The sequence below is a fragment of the Brachyhypopomus gauderio genome, chromosome 3 (assembly GCF_052324685.1).
Source record: "Brachyhypopomus gauderio isolate BG-103 chromosome 3, BGAUD_0.2, whole genome shotgun sequence".
Classification (NCBI taxonomy): Eukaryota; Metazoa; Chordata; class Actinopteri; order Gymnotiformes; family Hypopomidae; genus Brachyhypopomus; species Brachyhypopomus gauderio.
Genome location: NC_135213.1, coordinates 30,060,376 through 30,084,112, shown reverse-complemented (window position 1 = coordinate 30,084,112; position 23,737 = coordinate 30,060,376). Strand labels below are relative to the sequence as shown.

General features: G+C 40.2%; 1 protein-coding gene across 1 annotated transcript; it reads left to right on the top strand.

Moving 5' to 3' along the window:
• Nucleotides 1-10,275: 10,275 nt before the first annotated feature.
• On the top strand, nucleotides 10,276-16,193 carry isl1a (ISL LIM homeobox 1a). The gene is made up of 6 exons (XM_076998622.1): nucleotides 10,276-10,541; nucleotides 11,207-11,396; nucleotides 12,310-12,569; nucleotides 14,176-14,462; nucleotides 14,717-14,884; nucleotides 15,007-16,193. Exons 1-6 carry the CDS (start codon nucleotides 10,514-10,516, stop codon nucleotides 15,121-15,123), a joined length of 1,050 nt encoding a protein of 349 aa, XP_076854737.1. The 5' UTR covers nucleotides 10,276-10,513; the 3' UTR covers nucleotides 15,124-16,193.
• The last annotated feature ends 7,544 nt before the right edge of the window (nucleotides 16,194-23,737 follow it).

Below are 23,737 nucleotides of genomic sequence, written 5' to 3'. Positions count from 1 at the left end.
CTTTTGACCAATAGGTTGTACTGACCGAGGATGTTCTGAAAACAATGGTATGGAACAACGTGAGCTAAAGAAAAATCTAAGTTTTGCAGGATTACCTATGGAATGTTTCACAGCCGAGGCTGACATCAGAGTACGGGCTATCAGGATTTATAAACAACATACCTTTAAGGTTCAGCTTTCCTTTTAGGAGCTAAGGATGGTTCGCATGGCTTTAAGCTTTACAATACTTTCGCTTGAACTTTGGCCTCATCCGTCATTCATATAAAGGTAAACCATTTGTGGAGGTGGAGGGGAGTCTCTCATCTTTTGATGAGTCTCCTGTCATTTCCACCATGGTCAAATCTTCCCTGGATATCTGCTTTAAAGCACTACTGTACCATGACGGAGGTTATGACAGTATTACTGCAGAGACCTTTGAAAAAAAATGGAAGTAATTGAGCATTGCAGGGCTGATTTCACCCACTCTGTCAAGGAGGTTGCTCTTACTGGTTACAATGGGCTAATGTTATGGTAGTGTTGACGCCAATCCATTTAGTAAGTGTGAAGACAAGGCTGGAATGTCTGTTATTTCTTTTTTTGTGAGGTGCTGTGGGCTCACTGACGCCAGGAAGAAAGTCCACATGTAACTATTGGGTTACATGGTTGGCCTGTGTGTATTTAGTGTGAAACTCAAGAGACATTATGAGATTGTTCTTACTTGTTCAGTAAAAGTGATTGCAGTTAGAATGAATGGCAAGTAGAATGTAGACCAGTATGCTGAACACATTGTACATTTTATGAGATAATAAATTGTAATTTTTACATGGGGTTTGAGGGTCTTTAAATGCATCTATAAATGCATCTTTTATTTGAATAAAAATACTTTGTACACATGACTTCCATCTGAAATATCTGTATTCTACAGCTACATGGAGTACTCTGCATGGTGAATATCACCTTTCTTGAAACACAGATGAAGATGTTTCCAAAATTTGAAATACATGTTTGTTTTGTTTGCTTGAATTGTATTAAACACCTAATCATGAAGTTGTGACCAAAGGCAATGGAGAAGTTTTCACTAATTCACAGGCTTTTGAATAACAGCAACGCCCCCGTTAAAACAGTAGGTGTCTGCATCATATTCTCTGTTAAAATGAATTCAGCAAGTGTCCTTGGTTACTGCAGTTCTACTTAAACAATTGCAGGTATATATAGAGAGGATTTTGCAGCACTTTATAATAGTCGTTGTTAAAAAAAAAAGAAAAATGCCATTAGGCATAAAGTTACACAACAAACTATTGCAGACATGAGAGCTAATGCTGGTACGTTGTCATGTAAAATTTGGGACGATCATCTTCAAACTGACCTTTGTTTCTAGAATAAAGGCAGGTCACATCCTTTCGGCGCTGCCAAACAGTGTGGAGGTCGACAAGATATCTCCTCCCCGAGGCAGGAGGCGGCTGTGAAGAAAAGGTGTCAGTTTCACCAGTGTTACATGGAGCATGAAAGCAGCTTTCTGTTCAAGCGACAGGAAGGCAGGGCGGGGCAGGCTTCCCATTCCATCCACAGCTTCTCCGCTTCCCACTCCCCTATGCCCAGACCTGGACTCGAGAGCGACTTTTCCGGGATGCTTGACGTGCGGTGACTTGTCGTGTCCGTGTAGTGCTCCGGGCTGTCACAGAGCCAAGTTCACCCCCCCCCATCTATCCCCCATCCACCCACCTCTCATTTCTCAGCATCGCCAGCCCTCTGCCTTCTCCTCTGTCTTCTCCTCTGCCTTCTCCTCTGCTTTCCCCTCTGTCTTCTCCTCTATGTTCTCCTCTGTCTTCTTCTCTGCCTTCTCCTCTGTCTTCTCCTCTATCTTCTCCTCTATCTTCTCCTCTATGCTCTCCTCTGTCTTCTCCTCTGTCTTCTCCTCTATCTTCTCCTCTGCCTTCTCCTCTATGCTCTCCTCTGTCTTCTCCTCTGTCTTCTCATCTGCCTTCTCCTCTATGCTCTCCTCTGTCTCCTCTGTTTCCTCCTCGCTACCCCACTACATGATTCCTCGATCAGTTCCCCTGCAGCTAAGCAAGCCTTGTTAAGCAAGGAAATGAATTTAAAAAGAAAAAGAAAATATATTCTGTCTAATTCACCACCATTCCTGTAAGGACCTCTGAGATGTGACATTTGCACATTGGAGGGGAAAAAAATTGCTCAGCACCACTGGGGAATTGCAGAGTAATCTCTGGAGACTCCAGAGAACCACTCAGAAGTTGAGATGCGAAATTCCCATTGGTTCAGCAGGTCCTGCCAGAGGTAGATATTACCCAGCAGCTGGGAGTTCAGATGCAGTCCTACACTTCAGTGGCTTGCATCCACTCGAGTGGTTTGTGTATTCTGATGGGGTTGTCTTTGGGTAAGATGTTGACAGTGTAGTCATTTGCTCTTAAACATTGTAATATATTTTTCATTGGCATGTGGGACTGTGGATGCAGCCATTTAAACACGAAAGCGCTTTTGCCACTTGAATATGTTTTTGTTTCCAGCTCTAAGCAATCTACAGTATCATACAAACTGAGCAGCAAAAGAAACATTACTAAGTTTTCTGAAAGTGGTGATGCAACTTACAGTCACATACATATGGCTACAGTTTCCCTCAAGATAGAGAAACAATATTGCCGTAGAGAAGCTAATTCTAAGGTGAAGTTTATTCCGTCATCGTGCTCTTGAAGTTGAATACAGAAAGTGCATAAATTTTGTATCCTTTTCTGTCAGGAGAGAAATCCTTCATTACACTACGTCAGAAAGCACATATTCCAAAATCTTATGTACCGTGATGAAGAGTAAAGGAAGCAGAACAGAGCCAAAGATAATCACCTGCTAAGGGAAAGGGGCTATCTTCATTGTCTTACAAATGACCCAGAGCAATCACCTTGCTGGATGGATCAGTGCAACAACCCAACCCCTCCCTCTATCTATCTTTCTTTCTGTTTTTTTTTTTTTTTTTGCCTAGACAGACACTCAAACCCAGAAAGCCTTTGAGAAGCCCTTGGCGCCAGAAGACAAACATAGCACTCGCTCAGCTTGATACATCAGCCAGCTGAGCTTTCACCGCTCCTCGCTGTCTGTCAGAGGACAGCAAACCCCCCCATTTACTGTCCCCGCAAATCCCCGCTAATCTGATGAAGAAAGCAGATTTACTTTCCATTTGATGCAGCCTATCGGTCTGATTTGCCAGCGCATACACAATTTTAGACAGCTCTGGGAAAAAAAAGTTGGATGAATACTGTATGTCAAATTTATTTAAATGTAGACCTGAATAACAGATGCTGATAGACAAGCCAATGGTCTGGATGATTGCTGAATATTCGGAGGTGATTAACCAGTAGCATGCACATGAATTACATGTGCTGTTGTGACAGCGCTCAAGATTTGCTATAATTTTGTATTTGCAAGAACACTGCACCATGAATTTAAAATAAGTTACAAAACATCCAAATATTTTTTCTGCTACCATTACGTTTTATTTATTGATGTACCACGAAAAAAACAACACAAAATGCATTATGCCAAAAAGTTGCATGTGAAGGAATCATAAAGTCTTTCTGTCTGTGCACACTGAAAATGCCGGTGGATTATGGCTATTATTAGAGCAAAGGGCTGCAGAATCATTCACTCAATCAGTCATAATTCTAGCTTGCACACCTCAGTCTTAAACAAGCACTTGGGAATTATCATTTACAGTAGCCAGAACAAAAATCAGCTAGATCTGCAATCATTTCCCTCTGGAAAATGCCTAGAGTGCCATCGACTCTCCCATCGACAGCCCATAAGGTGTGGCTTTCACGTGAGTTCAACAGCTATATATTTTTCAATTTTCCTGAGCAGATTGTGTTGCTCTTAAATTTTATCAGATATCATCCGAATATTATCACTTAAAAGGTGTCATGCCTTGCCTTCCTAACCCCGCCCACTACCAGTCGTTGCTGGCATGCAGGAGCAACTGAGAACATGGCTGTGTGTTTACCTTCTGTTTCGGTTTAACACATGCTTGTATGTTTTGCTTTTGGGCCACGCCCACTCTGGTGATTTGTGTTGTACTTCATTCACCGCACCACGTGTCTGCTCTTTTATTGTAGACTTGTATTTGCATCTTTCTTGTTCCCTGCATGTACTTTGTCCATGACAAAAGGGTGGTTAATTTAAATGCCATAGAACTAGAAATGAATAAAAATAAGCAAATGTATTAACTCTTGTCTAGCAATAAAGCTGTTCCCAAGTACATTCACATATGAGTACATGTTGTCATGCACTAAGACATAGTCAAATCAATGTTGTCCTTCCCATGTTGACCTATAAATCTTGAAGAGCCTCCACAACAGAAAAGGGTGAGGAGCTTTCCCACCACACAACATCTTCTTGTCTTGATGCTTGATGCCTTCCCATGTGCTGAAAATCGCCTCTGGCTAAAGCCGCGGGCAATGCTGCGTCCACCGGGACAAAACCAGGTGGAGTCGGCTGGCATCACATTTTATTGCCCGTGACACATCACCAGCCATCATTGTGCTTCTCCGTCTGACCTGAGTCCGAGCGGGGAAGGTCACGGCACCATCTATGAGCCCAGGCACCAGCCCTGCTTTCTGGCCCTGGAACACCATCTGTCGCGCTGGTGTCAAGTGGCCCTTGTCTCCAGTGATTAGCATGGTTGCCTCAGGTGGGCCACAACCGAGGTGGCCATATGGTCCATGGAGCTGTGCAGTGGCCACAATGACCTGGATGAGGTGTCTGTGCAGCTCATCCGGTCCAGGTGAGTGAAGACGTAGGAATGGATGGACACTGGAGGTTGGTGGATGTTAATGCAAGATGGTATACGGGTGTGAAGAAAACTTCTTGTTTTGCTTTTGGCATGCTTTCTGTTTCTTTTGAATACAAAATTCAGAAAACAAAGAAAACATTGAGGCCAGAACTGTTGAACCACAAATGAGCAAGAATGAGAGCACTGAACTGCTTAATTGGTAAATCAGCAGGTCTGTAATTCAAAAACAATGTCTGGACTTAATATTGGCATAGCATAGTTAAGCATAGCATAAGTGGAAGCATAAAGAGATCAGCTAGCCCCTTGAACTGCATGTTGTATTGTTTCGCTCATTACAAATGAACCTTGGACCAAAATTAACTTGAGGCCATTGGTTGCTATTGCTGTGACGATGCGGTTTCTGATTATATATGCATTACACTGCAATTAACAGTATTGACGGCTTTTGAAAAATGGAGAACCACATTATTCTGATGTGAACTAATTCTAGAATGAGGGCTCCTGAAATGACTGAACAATCTGACGCTCTCCATGTTCTAATCAGTGATCTGATCGAGATAGACAGCAGATACAGTACAAGGAACTGAAGGCACTATCATTCTGAGGCCGAAAGCCATCTATTTGAAGCTGTGTGATTTTCATGTTGATATGTGAAACGTGTGAGGTTTTTTTCAGTTCATGCCAAGCTGTGATCATAATGAGACATTGTTACAGAAAGAACAAACCGGGCAAAGAAAACTCACAAAAACACAGATAAAATCCACCTGCACACACACACACACACACACACACACACACACACACACACACACACACACACACACACACACACACACACACATGCACGCACGCGCACACACGCACACACACACACACACACACACACACACACACACACACACACACACACACACACACACATTCTGTAGTGCAAAGAGCTCTCAGGCAGACAGGAGAGCATTAGGGCTACAAAAATCATTGGCCACACAAACACATGCTCTCACACACACACACTCACACACACACACACACACACACACACACACACACACACACACACACACACACACACACACACACACACACACACACACGTCTCAAACACTGCTCATGCCACTCAGAGAGAAGGACTCCCACTGAGCTGCAAAAACGGGCTGCTGCAGCTGATGGTGGCTTGTGCCTGCAATCTAACAGCCTGAATTCACTAACACATTGAAATTTCACAGCTTTTGAAATAGGCTGAGAAAGCACATTATGTGAACCGCTTTTGCTTACTTTACACAGCTTAAACAGAAAAACATCTGTACCGATATATATATATATCACCTCATTGACTAGCACATTAATAGCAAGGCGCATTCAAATGAGTTTGAAAATAGCAAAATAAGAGTACTTCCTTTAGACATGCATTTAGCGAGCCACTGAAAATACAGTCACTGCTAATCCTTTAGGGCAGTTCTTTATGGGTGCCTGCTTTCAAGGACTTTCTTACATTTTTGAGACCAAGACGTAATGCAATCCTGCGCACGTTGCTCACTTCACAGTGAGAATCCCCGGTACTTTTTTCAAGAGCAACTAATGCATGTTATTGAATAGCATTACAGAAGCCTGTGGTGTGTCAATAGCACGTGTCCTTCACGTGGAACTCACCCCCCCCCCCCCCCCCCCCACCCCACCCCCTTTTAATGGCTCTTCCTGAAGCAGACAAGCATCGGGTTGTGAAGAGTGACCAATGGGACTGAAGGGGTTAATGAGAGGTCTTACTGCAGCTCATGCTAAAAGTTATCTCATATTTCATGCTGGTAAAACTGGTCATAAAAAACCCACTTTGTTTCTTTGCTATAGGACAACATCAAGTAAATGAAAGTAATTGTCAAACTGTGTCAGTATGGCATTACAGGGATGGGAGTCCCAGTATTCTTTATCTCTCCAGTGTTCCGGAAGCTTCTCTTTTAGATTGTTTGCAACTGATTACCATACAGTAGGGATTGGGAGTAACCCAAGGGATGAGTTAATTATACTTTGAAAAGCCTAAAAACAAATAATGATTGGAGTAAAATGCACTTTGCCACATCGACACTGACTTGGTCACTACCTGTCAAAGGACATAATGAATGGTAAAAAATGTCAATAGAGATTTGATTTAATATGTTTAAAAGCCTTTACAGTTCACTGCAGCTAATTACAATAAAGTGTCTGCTTATACATCATAGCTACTGTGTAGATTTGACACTATGGCTGCGATATATGGAAGAAACATGTGAATATATGTGCAGCATGTGATCTATTGCATGTGTATCACATACAATGTCCAGCAAAGTGGAGCACCTTTCAGAAGGTTGAAGAGATCTATCTCTATGGACCATTTATCTATGGTGTGACCACTTTAAATGTTGAAAGTGGACATAGACAGGAATTTGGTTAGCCTTAGTTAGAGAAATAGTAAGTAAAATGTATTTATTTGTATAGCTTTTTACAATGACTGTTGTCACAAAGCAGCTTTACATATGTCTGGAGTACATATGGAGTCCAAGTCCAAGCCCCCAGTGAGCAAGCCGGAGGGGACAGTGGCAATGAAAAACTCCCTAGAGCATGAGGAAGAAACCTTGAGAGGAAGACTCAAATGGGTAAGCCACCCTCTTTTGGTTGGCAATGGACAGCACTATAAAAATATAAACATTAGGAAGCAAACAGTGAAATAAGTAAACTAAAAGCGAAAATGTCTATCATAGTTTTCTGTAAGTCCTGGTCAAAGACCAATGACTGTTTTCATTCACACATGAGATCTTCGTGTTAGCATAAAATGCTATTATGTTGACAGCTGGGTAAAAAAGTCTCTGTGCGCCCCGATATTTTTGTGTATGAACTGAAAAATATTATTTGTAATTTAAGGAAATAAACTGGGTTTATTTTTGCTAACATTTTCAAATTCTAATCAAAACCAATTCTTAACCATAAGACCAAGCTTAAAACACTCCCAGTGCACATCTTCTCTATACTGTAGAATGCACATGCATGTTTACACACTATACATTCTCCCCAAGTCAGAAATCTTTCTTATTGAAAAGGGACAATCATTTATGCTACTACTACAGTAAGGCTGAAATACATAATAAAGAATTTTTTTCTAATCCTAGACAAGACACATGACTAGTGAGTGACTATATAGATGTGGTACTGGTGAGATAAATGGAGTTGAACCTGTGTTATGAGCAGACAGGACCGAACACGTTTTCTGGATGTTTCTGAATGATTAAAGCCTGTTTTACATCCCAGATCTGTCTAAACTATATAAAAATATGTGACAGCAGTGATTCCTTGTAATTTCCTTATCTGCATTCCTACAGATAAGAATGGTCCTTTTGAGCTGGAATAGCACATGTGTGTTTCATCAGTGAACCATCATATTACTATATTGCATTCTGTTAATATCACTCCACTGTTATTTAACTTCTGTTTCAGAAGGCAATCACTTCATTCGTAGACACCACAACACTCTCCTGATCCAATATTTTTTTGCATCTGGTATTTATGGATTGAGCAAACACGTCCAATATGATTTCAGTCATATATAAACAATTTCATGAAATGTTAAAGATTGCAATGAACACACGACACTACACTAATCCTGCAATACAATGTAATGGAAGGTGATGTGAAAGTAAAGCTCTCACCTGCATACTTAGAGAACTCATTCCCCTTCATGTATATGTTCATTATAGTGTAGTTGAGCTGCTTGGCTGATATACAATACAGGGTATTACGGTCATGGTTCTTCATCTACATTCATTGTGCACATGGTGACATGCACCATTAATCACTCATAAAAATCACCCCCACACACACACACCCACACACACACAAACACACACACACTGACATGTCACAAGTGCAAGTAAGCTTTGAACTATACTCATTCTGTACTGTCAACATGGACATCGTAGGCTCAACAGTGAACGATTGCAATGCAGTTTGGTCTGATATTACGGCCCACTCCCTTTTAAGACCTAATGCTAGAAGCCTCCAAAATTAAGGAATGACAACAAAGGATCGCAGAGACGTGCATTTGGAATGCAGTGGACACGAGGCACACAAAGCTCCTTAGACTACTACACTGGCCTTTGTTTGCTGCCTTGTCATATTGGGTCTTGTTGCTGACACAAGAGGGCGTGTTTGGGTTTTCTATGGCCACGCTTTCCACAGCAGACGCCCGAGATTCGCAGTTCTGCAATCTCATCTCGGTCAAGTGCGTCTCTCAGTCCTTACTAACAAGTCATGTTGAGAAAATAAGTTTAATCAAAATACTATTTGTTTAGACAGTGTGTGTAACTAACGAGCTTTATTGTGTTTATTTAACTGTTTATTTGATTATTTTTTTCAGCTGTGTTAAATGTTATCCTATATGTGTGGTGCATTTGCACGGAGTGCCCTTTAAAAAAAATACGCTCATATACTGACTCATCCGTTTGCATGAGTCAGTTTGATGTAACCCTCCCGTGTCACTGCACATTTAATCTGTCCCAAATATATTTTACATGTTTTATTATATTCTCCACTTTACTCTTCAGTTTGTCCAAAAAGGCAGGGAGAGTTAGTGACTCTGCGCCCTGTTCTACCCATTTTGTTCAGTCCACCCCTTACACTGAGATTATATTACCACGTGTCTCGCGCAGTTTAAAACGGTCATTATCTGCAATTATGTGCTGTAATTGCGTTTTGGTTTAAATAGCTACAACCTACAAGCGTGCCGCCGATTTCAGTCATATTAGGTGCCCATGCTTGCCAGCGTCTAATAAAGGATTTGCACCTTTAGTTGCAAAGTTCTGAAAAGTCAACATGTGTTGAACGATTAAGAAAGGCGTAGGCTTATGATAATTCAGGCCTTCAATCAACTATGAGCAGCCATCAAAGAGATGAAATATCAGAAAATGGCATTTTGGATGATTTTTTTTGCCATCTATTTATTTGTAAAATGATATTACAACAAAAATAAAGGGAACATGTCTCTTTGTGTCGTGAAGACGGAATGTGCGTATATGTGCCTCTCTTTATATAGTCAACATATCTGATCCTGCGTACCACCATCTGTCACGATAAAACTGGCATTCGATATATTTGTTTAAATTTAAACCCGGATAGTTTATGTCTAACACCAAAAAAAATCAATTGAAATCATGAAAATAGCAAGCAATGCGAAGTAAAAGTCAAAGTGCTCAGGCGTTTGTTTTGACTTTAAATAGCAAATTGTTGAATAACATTTATAAATATTAAAAATGGCGATACGGGCTTCGCAATTATTTCAATACTCCCAGATCCAATATTTTCACATCAGATAAATAAATGCTTGAAATGAAGAAACCAAATAAAGCATTGCGCTGTTCCTGGAGTCTCGCGCTCCGATAATAAGAACAGCTGCGCGTGCTTCATAACCAATCAGCTCCTCATAAAGGTGACGTGTCGGTGTCCTACGTCAGCCCAATGGCGAGAGAGAAGAGCCGAAACCAACGGAGTTTGAGAGAGGAACACAGAGATACGGACAAGAGTGGCCCATCAATGCGGTGACTAAGCACTGGAGCTCAAACACACCCCCAAAGTCTAATCGCAAGCATCTTGATTTCGGGAAGTTCTACAACACCTCGGACTCTCCGTCACATTCCCACCCCAGTCGCTGAAAACACGGGCGCTAAGGGCCTTCACTTCGTTTTTAAAGTGGACCTAACACCGCCTTACTTTCTTGACATGGGAGATATGGGAGACCCACCAAAAAGTAAGTTGTCTGCCTTTCTTGTTAAGCTCACAGAATAGGTGGTTGTTATCGTGCTTCGAGATTTGGATAATTACGTGTCCTGTGGCACAAAAAGTAACGCAACTGTAATTGTTTTGCTTGCCAAAAGTCATGAAGTTATCCCATTTTTTCCGCCGGGAATAGCAAAGAGCGACATGAACAAGCTGTTGCTATTAAACTATTCCTCATCCCTTTAAATCGTTGAATGTATCTTGATGAAGATGGTGATGATGATGATGATGATGATGATGATTATTGTTATTATTATTATTATTTATTATTATTATTATTAATAGTAGTAGTAGTAGTAGTACTAGTAGTAATATAGGTATGCATCAATATTATTGCTTTTTATTCTTATTTGTTGTGCGAATTTTATTATCTTCGACCTATATGTTCTCAGAAGGCATAGTTATCAAGTGAAATTAATTACGCATTATGCAAAATGTGTAATGCAAAGTCATTTGATGGCATATTGATTTAATCGGGTCACACTGACTTCTAGTCGCAATCTTGCGTGTCATCACTAAAAAGATAAGGTAACGCTCCAGAGTGATATAAAAGGCTAAAGATAACAAGCCACGTCTGTGCTTTCCAATTGGTGTCAGAAATTTTTTTTACATTTATGATTTTTCTTTCGTCGCCAGAAAAACGTCTAATCTCCCTGTGCGTTGGCTGTGGAAACCAGATCCACGATCAGTATATTCTCCGAGTGTCCCCGGATCTGGAATGGCACGCGGCGTGTTTGAAATGTGCAGAATGTAACCAATATTTGGACGAGTCCTGCACTTGTTTTGTTCGGGACGGAAAAACCTACTGTAAACGAGACTACATCAGGTAAGGCAGACACATAAACGTATTGTAAACGAGACTACATCAGGTATGGCAGAGACATAAAGTCTTTTTAGGCGAAAAAAAGACCCCACAGATTAATGTTTTCAATGAGTGTGTGGTGGCATCGCAGAAATACAAACCTCTCATTATTTGCCGGTATACTGTCTCGAGCTCACGCTGTCATTCTAGCGCTGCACGGCTTTTCACACGACTGCACCTATATGCTAATATAACGCCTATAATTAAACTTCAGTATAATTATCCCATAGTTACCCTGTGTTTATTTCATATGCATAGCGATCCAATAAATTTCAAACTCTCTCATTACAAGATATTAAAGATATTGTCATTGTGAGCTAGGCAACTGTCAGCTAGACAGCTAGGCAACTAATGCCTTTAATTAATGATGCTTTATTTTATGCAACAAAATGCAAACTTCTGAGACGAGTGAATTAATATAAATCTTTAACACAGACATTTTTAGCATACGAATCCTTATATTTGTTTATTAAACAAAGGCTCGTGTTATGCACACTTATTTAGATAAGGCAATTGTTATAGTTAGGATGCTAACAGCACCATCAACAACAACAATATTAATAAGTGGGCCTACTATCTAGTTGCTGTTGCTGATATTTTACGTGACTCGATATTGCGATAATTAATTGAACACTGATGTTTGTTTTATTTTATTATTTCATATTTAATATATATTTTTCTTGAAAGCAAAATGGTTTATTATTATTATTATTATTATTATTATTATTATTGTTGTTGTTGTTAACAATAATAATAATAATAATACCACTACTGCTACTAATTATTTGTGTTGCCATTATTATTATTATTATTATTATTATTATTATTATTATTATTATTGGCCTTGTGTCCTTACAGAGCACATCTCATGTTGCAGGTTATACGGGATAAAATGCGCTAAATGCAACATCGGTTTCAGCAAGAATGACTTCGTAATGAGAGCGCGCTCCAAAGTTTACCACATTGAGTGCTTCCGATGTGTGGCGTGTAGCCGGCAGCTTATCCCGGGAGACGAGTTTGCTCTGCGGGAGGACGGCCTCTTCTGCAGGGCTGACCACGACGTGGTAGAGAGGGCAACAATGGGAACTGGAGACCCTCTAAGCCCTTTACATCCGGCGAGACCTTTACAAATGGCAGGTAAGTTTGACTTTTTAGTGCATTTTGCGGATGTTTGCTCAAGGGCGTACCAAAGAATTTGTCCTTTAGACATTTTGGAAGCTTTGTAGTAATTATTTGTCCTTCACGAGCGTATTTAAGACATCAAAGCAATCATGCCCTTTTATGATTATTATTTTAAATTATTGTTGTATCTTATCGGAATGACTGACAGTCATTGATAAAGGTATGCACAGAAGCTATATCTTACCATCTAAAATAAAGACCTAGATAGAAATGGGTCATAAATACAGTTATTATGTCATAACGGTCCACAAATTAAAATGGTTCTAATAGGCTCACAAGACATGATATGTCAACATTACACGTTTTATTTTTTTCTACAGTTTGTCCGTTATTGAATTTGGCTATTCATGCGTGAAATTGATACTCCGTTGGTACCAAGCCAACCACGCGATAAACCTATGTAGGGTTGTGGATACTCTTTAGAAGCACAAACGCTGGTTCAAAATATGTTGGAAATACGTACATAAGCGGAATATACGTTCGTTATTAAGCAAAGTAAATAATGGAAAACCATGACTGATAAAACCTGTCAATACAACAAGACGGGCTTGGGAGACAACCCGTCTAGATGTCGTGTTGTGTGATAGAGCTAACGGTTTGTTTTGAAACAAATATGAAGTCAGCGTATAAAATTATAAACAAACCTGCCCCAAAATAAAGTTTGTTGTAAATTGCTGGCCTGATTATGGGGAATACTTTTGCTTGTGTTTATTGACGACCAGTTTTGTGTTATAATGACACAAATCGTGGAGTCTGTAACTTTTTCATTATTGCTTCTTCATGAAATATACTTACAGATGTTGATATGAACTTGATAATGCGTCGCTTTAAAATGTCCTATTATATGCAATATTCAGAGGGTGGCAAAATTGTTTGAAGTTTAGAGCTTACACAGATTTATTTAATTCTTGTAAATCGTTTTGTATGAAGCCCTGGACCGCAGTATCCTACCAATTTTACTGCGTCAAGATGGAACAAAAGGTTCAAGCGAAAGTATGAGTGATATTTTGGAGAGATAAATATTTTTGCCTATTAAAATACATGCACGGATGTTACTTGTGATAAAGCTTTATGTACATTCGCAAATATTTTTAATGGGACTCCTTTATAAGCAACTCACATCAGAATGTTTTATTAAATGTGTTCGTAAATGATTCATTTGTAATCTGGATCGCAACAAAAATATTGAAAGCGGAACGATTAAATCCCCTTGTTTGGTGCTCCAGTAAGCTTGGGGTTAAATTCCCATTCATCCTCTGACTCGGTTAAAATGAGCTGTGCGGCCATCGTAGGCACCAAGGTCTACTCTTCTTCAGGTTATATGAACAATATTTACATATTTCCAAAGTGTACGATGCCCTTTTTTCCTGTTTGTGGGTTATCTGTGTTCATTTGCCACACGACGTTGTGCTTTCGAATAATGCAAACATCACCCAGAACAATAATTTCCTCCCTTGCGACTTTAGCACTTTTTGCACCGGTTCTGTGTCTTTAAAATAAATCACGAAATCAACACAACTTTATACCATATTTATTTAGCTAATTCCTTTTTTTCCTGCAGCAGAGCCAATCTCGGCCCGCCAGCCCGCGCTCCGACCGCACGTGCACAAGCAGCCTGAGAAAACGACCCGCGTCCGAACAGTCTTGAACGAGAAGCAGCTCCACACCTTGAGGACCTGTTACAACGCGAACCCTCGACCCGACGCCCTCATGAAAGAGCAGCTTGTGGAAATGACGGGCCTCAGTCCGAGAGTCATCAGGGTTTGGTTTCAAAACAAACGTTGCAAGGACAAAAAGAGGAGCTTACTAATGAAACAGCTCCAACAGCAGCAGCCCAACGACAAATCGGTAAGGGCAAAGGCTTGTGTGTGTATATATGGCTTATATATATTGAAGTGAGCATATATATATATATACATACATATATACAAGTAAGTTTATATAGTATATAGTAAAGTGTGTATATATATATATATATATATATATATATATATATATATATATATATATATATATATATATATATATATATATATATATATATATATACTTTTCCCTTGTGCATAACTAATAGAGATCATTGTTCATTGCTTTTTTCACAGAATATCCAAGGGATGACTGGGACTCCAATGGTTGCAACCAGTCCTGAGAGACACGACGGTGGTTTGCAGGCGAGTCAAGTAGAGGTGCAAACCTACCAGCCACCTTGGAAGGTTCTGAGTGACTTTGCATTGCAGAGTGACATTGACCAACCTGCTTTTCAGCAACTGGTGAGTCCATGAGTTAAATATAGTAGGCCTTAAAAAATACCTAGCATTATTAGTACAACTTGTTTTGTAACCACAACAGCAACAACAACAATAATAATAACAAGTCGCATTGTTTGTTCTAGGTTAATTTTTCTGAAGGAGGACCAGGCTCGAATTCAACAGGGAGCGAAGTTGCATCTATGTCCTCACAACTGCCAGATACACCAAACAGCATGGTAGCCAGTCCTATAGAGGCCTAGGCCATATGGATTATCTTCTACTCCAGAAACGTAGAACAGGAGGACAAGACAGGCTGCAAGACAGGGCTCGCGAAGACCAGCGCATCCCTGTTTCACCGAGGCTGCTCCTGAATAATACTGCCCTCCGAATGCACGAGGCCTCTTTATCCAAACAACCCTTGGTTGTATTTATACACTGTGATGACAATCATGGGAATTAAACACGCTCAAATGTACCGGGCATGTCCAGTGAGTGTTGAGAAAAGACTGTTTATGAGAAGATTACCGTTGACGAAAGACGCAAGATAAAGCGAAAGTGGACCTATCCGCCACAAAAACCCGTCGTCGAAATTTAGGCCTACACTTTCACCGGCGCGCACTGGGCCGATTGGACCTGGTCGGCTACACTTTTGCCAAACACCACTAGACATTCTTTTTCCTTTTTTTGACAAATCAGTGAACCACTAGGAAAACAAGGCCTGGGAGGACTCTGATACTCATCCATAGCCCACCGCTGTGCGCAGCATGAGTAGCCTAAACGAACTAATGACTGTTTATTCGGTTTCTATAAAATAGATGGAACTGCGGTTAGTTCACAGACATTTCAATCTGAGGACGATATGGCAGCCGGGCCTTCTGCTTTTACAGTTTTTTGTTATATGGTCTCTTTTCAAGCCCAAGTACTAAAGCATTGCAACAAGGTATACCTCTATTTTACCACAAGCCGCGTGGGAAGTTATGTGTTTGTGTCCGTCCGATATTTTTTCTTTCCCAAAGATGTGTATAGTTTTAAGTTAACATGTTTGGTTAGCGGTGGAGAAAGTTTCTTTTTGTTTGCTCCTGTATTACGAAATAATTTATTATTTATTGTCGAACGATCTGCCACTTTTGTGTATCTTTAATTGCTGAAGTAAAAAAGAGGAAAATAATATTGTTGACTCCGAATGATCTATCAGAATTTACTGTCCTGTCGTTGAACTCAAATGATGTAAGAGCATCGGGATGTAGTTATATCTTCAGGAATATTTGAACAATAAAAGTTTGACGTACAGTGAGTACACGCATCGGACACATTTGGAAGCTTTTTTAAAAATGTCCGTCTTTTTATGTTTACTTTGCATCATGGACGTTTAATGGTTTGGTTAAACAGATCGGTCATTGTATTGTAGAGTGACATTTTTTGTCTAATTGGGCGTAGGCCTCATTATAATTTTTGACTATCCTACGTAGCGCTACAGCCTACAGCATCAGGGCCCTAGACTAGGTAAGAATATTAATTATCCCTGAACGTAGCGTTGGTATTGTGCAGTTAGGTTATTTGGAGCAATAAAAAGTGAATCCGCTTTGAGAATGTCCCAAGGTTGTTCTCTTTTGAGAGTTTGTCTAGTGAACTCTGTGTGGTCTTCTGCAGAAACTCTGGTCAGAAGCTGGCTTGGTTGATATCTAGGATATTTACAAACATTGTCTCAGCCACACGAACGGTCAGTTTTGTAGTCATGAAACAACGGCTTTGTTATTGTTTACATGTGAACGTTTTACACAAAACATGAAAAGACGTGACTTTCAGTCGAGCTGGGCTTCTGCAGCCAACTTCAGACTGCACAAGGGTTTTCAGTGCTAGCGGTCATGGCGTTTGGATGACATGTGGGTCAAGCTCGCAAGACGCGGGGGAAAGTTTGCATGGTCTTTGGTCAAGCTTACACTGGAATGGTTACCGCGTTTGGTTCCGTTTAAGTCAGAGTTCAGCCTGGTCACATTCACTTGTTTGTGCCTCTCCGCCATGAGAATTGACGTGGAGACCGTGGCCTCTGGAAAGGCGCTGTCGTTTAGTTTCCTCAGAAAACCTGGCAAAAGAGGCCTTGTTACGACTGGACATGTTTCCATTGCATGAAAATATTGGCTTTAGTCCTCAGGTGATAGGATAACCCGTGATCTATTCAAGCTGTCATAAATACAAATTGCTAATTTCCTAATGGAATTTTTAATATCAAAGTGGTTTGAAGTAGATTCTCATGAAAAGAATTTTGCTGTGTTCAGTATTACCAATTTTAGTACTTTTTTTGCTCCATAAGTCTTGGTATGAACATAAAGGCAATATTTAATTTGATTGGATGTTTTCTTGGGAAAATGATGGAACATATTAGTTATTATCTTTTTATGTGAATAGACTTATGTTTTCTTTTTTTGGCATTTATCACATAGATATGACTAGCACCTTCACTGACCCCATAATACTCAAACAAGATGGACACTGAGTGAAACTAGATGTGTATATAATTTCTGACACTTTATTAACACAATGCATAAACATTTTGGCATTTCCATATGGCTGATAGACATCATTTGTGTTACATTTTTGTGCAAAAGCTACAACATTTTCCATGCCATGTTTTCAGAACAGTACGGCCATTACCAAAAAGCTGATAGTCACTACCACATAGTCATTACCTAGAAAGAACAGCATCACTCAGTTTTCTAATACAGAATCAGACAAATATACAAACTTTAAGCTTAAGCCATTAAACATAAGAAAACTGATAATGAAACTGATCTATCTATCTATCTATCTATCTATCTATCTATCTATCTATCTATCTATCTATCTATCTATCTATCTATCTATCTGTCTATCTATCTATCTACATATATATTTCTTTATTCTTAATTTTTATAAGTCCTTTTTAATTGTATTTAAACATTTTTATGCATGATTAAGATGAAACAGTATCTTACACTTTGCCCTGTTCAGCTCATTTGTTGGGCCACACGTTTAGTGGCTCTAAACTTTTGCAGAGCAGGGGTCTTGTGTTTAAATGCCGGCTCTATTCTCCGGCGTTCCATGGGCCCCGAGAGGGGCAGGTGGGGAACACAAAGCCTGGTTGCCCTGTAGAATAGCTCCTGGGGTCGGCCGCGCCTCCCTGTGCCCATACCCGGCTCACCGCCTTGGGGGAACAAAAGCAGCACTGTACCTGGAGGAGGCTCCGTGGAACAATCCCTCTCTCCTGGATGAGACGCGATTACATTGTGAGACGGGCAAGCAATCCCTCCCCGAGGTCCAACGTCTGACCACAGAGTCACAACACCAGGGAGGCTGGTGAGTTTGTCCCACAGCTGTTTAACAGTGCATGCTAACAGCAGATTCTAGCCAACAAAAGTATATTGGGATTTGCTACAGAATAAAAGAGCACAATGAATGTTTGTGTGGTGCTAAAATGAATAGACGATTCCTCTGGCTCTCTGCTCTGATAGCAGCATCATAGCGAGACTTGTACATACCTGTCTTTGCCTCCCATGACCTACAGACCTCATGCATACCTGCAAATGTCACAGAGTTGTGCTGGAGTGTTGGATCTTTATTCTGTTGTGGTTATCTAGGCTTTATGTACCGATGTATGTACAAGATGTATTCTTGTTTTCAAGCAATAGAGTGGCGACTATTGGTTATATGACTATTGAATATTAATTATATGGTTATTAAGCTGAATGAAGGTACTGAAGCAATCTTGTCTGCCCAAAGAAGACTAAGTAATAATATCAAACTATGCAACATTGTCATTATACGAATAAAATAAAGTACACAGTGACTTGTTGTGAGGTAAAAATATTATTCTGAGCTGCTGCAGCTTTATGAGAGCTTTTGGAATATAAGTTTGTATACCATAATGTTTTGCAAGCAGAATGACTTTGCAAATCACAAAATTAAGTCTTAATATATGCTGACTTGATGAACCGATGAAAGGCAGCGCAGAAGCAAATAGTTAATTTAGTTGTCTATGACTGCTGAGTCAGGTCTGCTGTAAAAGGGGGCCAGTTATAGGTGATGTATGGGTTATGGCTGTTCTAATGTGACAGCATGCTCCTTGAATAACAAAGGCACCCTGCACTGTTCCATGGGTGTAAAAGCTTTCTGTTTTTGCTTTGGTGCCCTGGCTGTGTGGGTATTTTTACACCAATATTCACATATTAAATGTTGTTTTTTCTTTTGTTCTTTCATTCTGTTTTTTATGTCATGAACACCTTGCAGGGAAGAACATTCCAGGTGAGAGGCGAGTAACAGCAGTGTTCTGTAGTGCACAGATCTATCTATCTATCTATCTATCTATCTATCTATCTATCTATCTATCTATCTATCTATCTATCTATCTATCTATCTATCTATCTATCTATCGAGGTGTCACTATACACACACACACGCGCACGTGCACACACACACACACACACACACACACACACACACACACACACACACACACACACACACACACACACACATATATATATATATATATATATATATATATATATATATATATATATATATATGAACTGGACCCTCTCCATTCACATAATATGTAAAAAGCTTTTTATATTCCCCATATTTTCAAAGCTGGAAAGCTGTATTGAGTGGATGAGAAGGCCAGGCTGTTTTGAAAGTAGGCCCTTCTGGAAGCTTCTGCCATCTGTCAGCAGACATGGAGAGAGAGGGAAGGTGGTTAAGCCTCAGCCTCTTTGGAATGTGTCAATGAAGAGGACACTCCAAGTGTTACTTGTCAGCAGAGCACGTGTGAAAAAGGAGAGAGAGAGGGAGAAGGAGAGAGAGCAAAAAAAAAAAGAACGATAAGAGCCTCGCCACACCATAAACCCATCTATGCTGATCTTGGGGGAATCAAAATGGTGCTGAAAGGCACATTCCAAATTTTCAGTAGGCTTACAAGACCCCAGAAGGTCCTGGTTTCTTAGTGGCTGCCAGCCTCTTCAGCCCTTAGCAGGAGTCGAACCTGTTACAAATGCCGGCACCGAGAGAACTGTGCCAAAAACCGATGGTGACGTATTAGGATGGTTAGGCTAGCAGGGGAGGTCTGAGTGCTAGGAGGTTTGGAGAATTCCCCGCATAAGAGATTTGCAGTTCAAATGAAAAGTCATCAGAATGCTTATGTCACAGTCTCTGCCTGCAATCAAGTGTCAGTCCAGTTATTGTTTGGAAGCTTGACATTTACTTGCAAGATGTCAGGCTTTACACAGCAGGAGGGCTTCCAGCTGTTTAGGAGCTTAGAGCGTTGTCATGGTAATGGTAGATAAACAGGAACTGTTGTCTGTGAGTCAGAATTCAGTTCTGAGAATGAAAGTTTTTGATATTTTTGCATTGCTCTGGAGCCTGGAGGTTATGCGAAGACAACGAGAGATGAGTACATTAGTTTGAGATGCCAATAGTTCAGTGACACTTTAGAAACAACAGCTTTATCCTGCTAAGCATTCATCTTCTCCATTAAAAGGAAACAGGCAGACAAATCTTTCACAGTCAAGCGTAATGCTCCACTATTTCTGTACAGACAGTGTTCCAGTACATAATGAGTTGGTGTGTGCAGCATGCGATCAATCACAGGAGAAGAGACCATTTGAAACGGAGTTCTGTCTCCAGTTTGGTTAGTAGACAACTGCAAGATGACATCATGGCGTGGTTATAATAGGCATGGGGGGCACATGTGTGGATGACATGTTGCTAGCTTAAAAGAAAGAGCTCTTGACTTCTCTCTACCAGCAACACAGTCACTGTATTTGGGAGATCTAGAGACATAACATGACTTTTGTGCAGTTATTCATATACAGTATACAGTATACATATACAGTGCTACATTCTGGTTAATATTACATTCATTGTAAACAATTATGTTTACAGCAACTGATTGTCAACATAGTTTTTTTTAAACATATACTGCATTCAAGCTCAAGTAAATAATATTCCCATGCATGCAAAAAAATCCATGTGACCATATCTAAATCCAAATATAAACGACTAGCCTTGCTAAACTTCCATTAAGCCTTGTGCTGTATTTAATATGCTTTTAATAATGGCTGCAGTTAGATGACCTATACCTCATTAAAACATCATGTTTTAATTAGCATAAGAAATGGAAAAAACACAATGCTATTCCAAAAAGAGGTCATAGTTCATTTGTGTATTTATGCACTATATACTTGACAGTTGTATCCATTTATGTGTTGCTTGGTTTGTCAAAAATACTCTTCTAACCTTGTCCTGTACTGTACCTGAGGCCACACGGCTGTAAGCTAATACAAATGCACATGTAATTCTTGTTATGGAAACAGCGTAGCTGATTGTTTGAGGGGGCTGGTGCTGCTCATCTTATTGTCAGTGTAGACCTTCCAGTGATAACATCTCAGCAACCAAGGCAACGCAAATCCTGCACAGACGTCGACTAACTTGTCAAAAAGACGCCTAGCACTAACACACAGCGGGCACAGTAGAGACAGGTGACGTGCTGTAATGATTTATGAACACATAGAAGGGTCATGTGCTGTGGATGCATTTACTGTTCAACAATTTAAGCAGGATTTATGATGCCATAAATATAGATTGTGTTCATCATGAGGGGAATACGCAAGAAGAGAAGATTGTTACACATCAGCTTGCTACCAAAAGATATATTTTAGAAATTAACGTCAGTACTTCATGACCCATCAAAAGCATGCTTCAATTTTACTTAAATATTGCTTAGTTTACCAATATTACAGCAGGTTTAGCATTATAGCATACCAAATATTCAATTCTACAGCTAATTTTGGAGACCTGAAAAATAGCTAGGCAACAATTTCAGTTCAAGTCATAATTCATAAAAAGTCATAAAAAACATCACAATTTTTCAGAAGACTCTATAGTCAGCCTGTACGGTTATCAGCTTAACTATGTACAGTATGGAATAAGACATGTTTCAATGTTTCTCTCTTACAGTGAACAGCTACATCTGCACTAATGAACTTGAATCCTGTTTGTCGCGGTGCTTTGATAATTTACTCTGGCATTACAAATCTGACATCTGGACCCAATTTTGAGGGATCTAGATAAACAGGAGCATCCAGAGACCTGAACAGGTGGCAGGGCAAAACCCTTCCCATGCAGGGAGAGATCCCAGATAAAGCTGACAATGACAGTCACGCTGCTCCGGTGTCAGTCCCTTTATTGCCACACACAAAACGCCAAAATGCTGTACTTCCTTGGAAATCTGAGGGGGCAGTGTTTTGGGGATGGGGTTATGAATAATAAAACCAACAAGAAAACAATCAGACATGCAGTTGAAGGCCTGTAAACACTAACTATATAATGTCTGTTTTAAAAGCAGTGGAAAGACCCAATTCTACCTGGGCCTGCATGGCTGATATCCAACAGAGATAACGCTTATAAAAAATTAAACAAGGGTACACCTTAATCATTTGTTCATGGAGCCAGTCGACTGGGACAGCCATGCACTAATGCACTCAACCTTTTATTCTTCACAGCCAATTTGGGGCTGATAATGATGCTTATGAATTGCCGGCAAGCTGGAAGATCCTGGCAGAGCCGTGAGTGCCTCTCCAAAGGAGCAAGGGGCCCCCAGGCCCCACAGGTGAGGATGTCCGAAAACACACAGTCAGCCTTATCTCCCCCACTCTCTGGCTAATGCTTCCTTCCCTATCAGTCCTGTCCAATACTATCCAGTTTCACCTGCTCCAGAATAATCAGAATATGATTCAGAAGAGACATTGTTCCATCAGAGGTGAACCTACTCCGTCAAACTGAATCAATCCTTTATATGTCTGTCCCTTATTAAGAATGACTGTATTTTTCAAGCCAAAATAATGCATGATGTATGAGAGATTTCCCTATAAAATGATATTGATATTGTTTTTTCAGGTAAGGTATTCATGCAAAATACAGCAGCAAAGAGTATTTTCAGTATTTATTATGTATGTATATATATATATATATATATATATATATATATATATATATATATATATATATATGAGGAGATGTTTCTTATTGTCACGGTATGGCGGGCCCCCTACTGGTGGCCCCCGTCAACAGCGACAGTTATCTTGTTGCGTTGCGTCCCTCAAGTGGGCGGGGTCTAAGATTCGCCTCACCCGACGTTCGTTTGTTTGTCTATATATGTCTTGTCTTTATACCAGTTGACTGCTAGTCATTGTATACTTAATTTGGATCTTGTCACAGGTTTTTGGTTTAGGTTTATTCAATAAAACCTCCCTTTTCCCTGAGACTTGGCATGATCGTTTCCATTTTATTTCGCACTCCCTGCCCATCACACTTATAAAGTGAGCGTTTTACACAGACATGGATGTTGGGCATATGTCTCCACATTCAGTAGAAATGCGTGCTTAACAGAACTGGTGCAGTCTTCAAGGGAGGAAGAATTTAAAATTCTTCTTCTTTCACAAATTCCTGAATGGTGTCTTATTAGGGCTTATTGCACTGACAGCCTCATGGCTTTTCAAGTTGAACACAAATTATATACAGTATGATAGTTCAGGACACAGGTAATCAGTTCCTATATCCAAAGTCAAATTTTTCCCTCATTGCAGTTGGTGCACGATCTATCTGCTTAGGCACAGTGTTTCATCATATTTCATTTGAGTGAGGAGCAGATGACCCACAGACCTCCTTTGCAAACTCAGCATACCAAACACCGGTTATGCAGCAGCACATACGGCAGATGCCGCCTTAACCCCGTAGACCTTGTCATGTGTTTTTTCCTGTATACCAGAATCCGAGGAACACCCTGCCCCGAATGTCCTGCAAGGGTCGACCGACGCAAAATGCAACATATTTTAATATTTT

Bases quoted from the DNA above. Each gene is read 5' to 3' on its own strand.
- isl1a (XM_076998622.1), top strand. From the start codon at position 10,514: ATGGGAGATATGGGAGACCCACCAAAAA. The intron at 14,463-14,716 runs GTAAGGGCAAAG...CTTTTTTCACAG, and splicing joins AGCAGCCCAACGACAAATCG to AATATCCAAGGGATGACTGG. The intron at 14,885-15,006 runs GTGAGTCCATGA...TGTTTGTTCTAG, and splicing joins AACCTGCTTTTCAGCAACTG to GTTAATTTTTCTGAAGGAGG.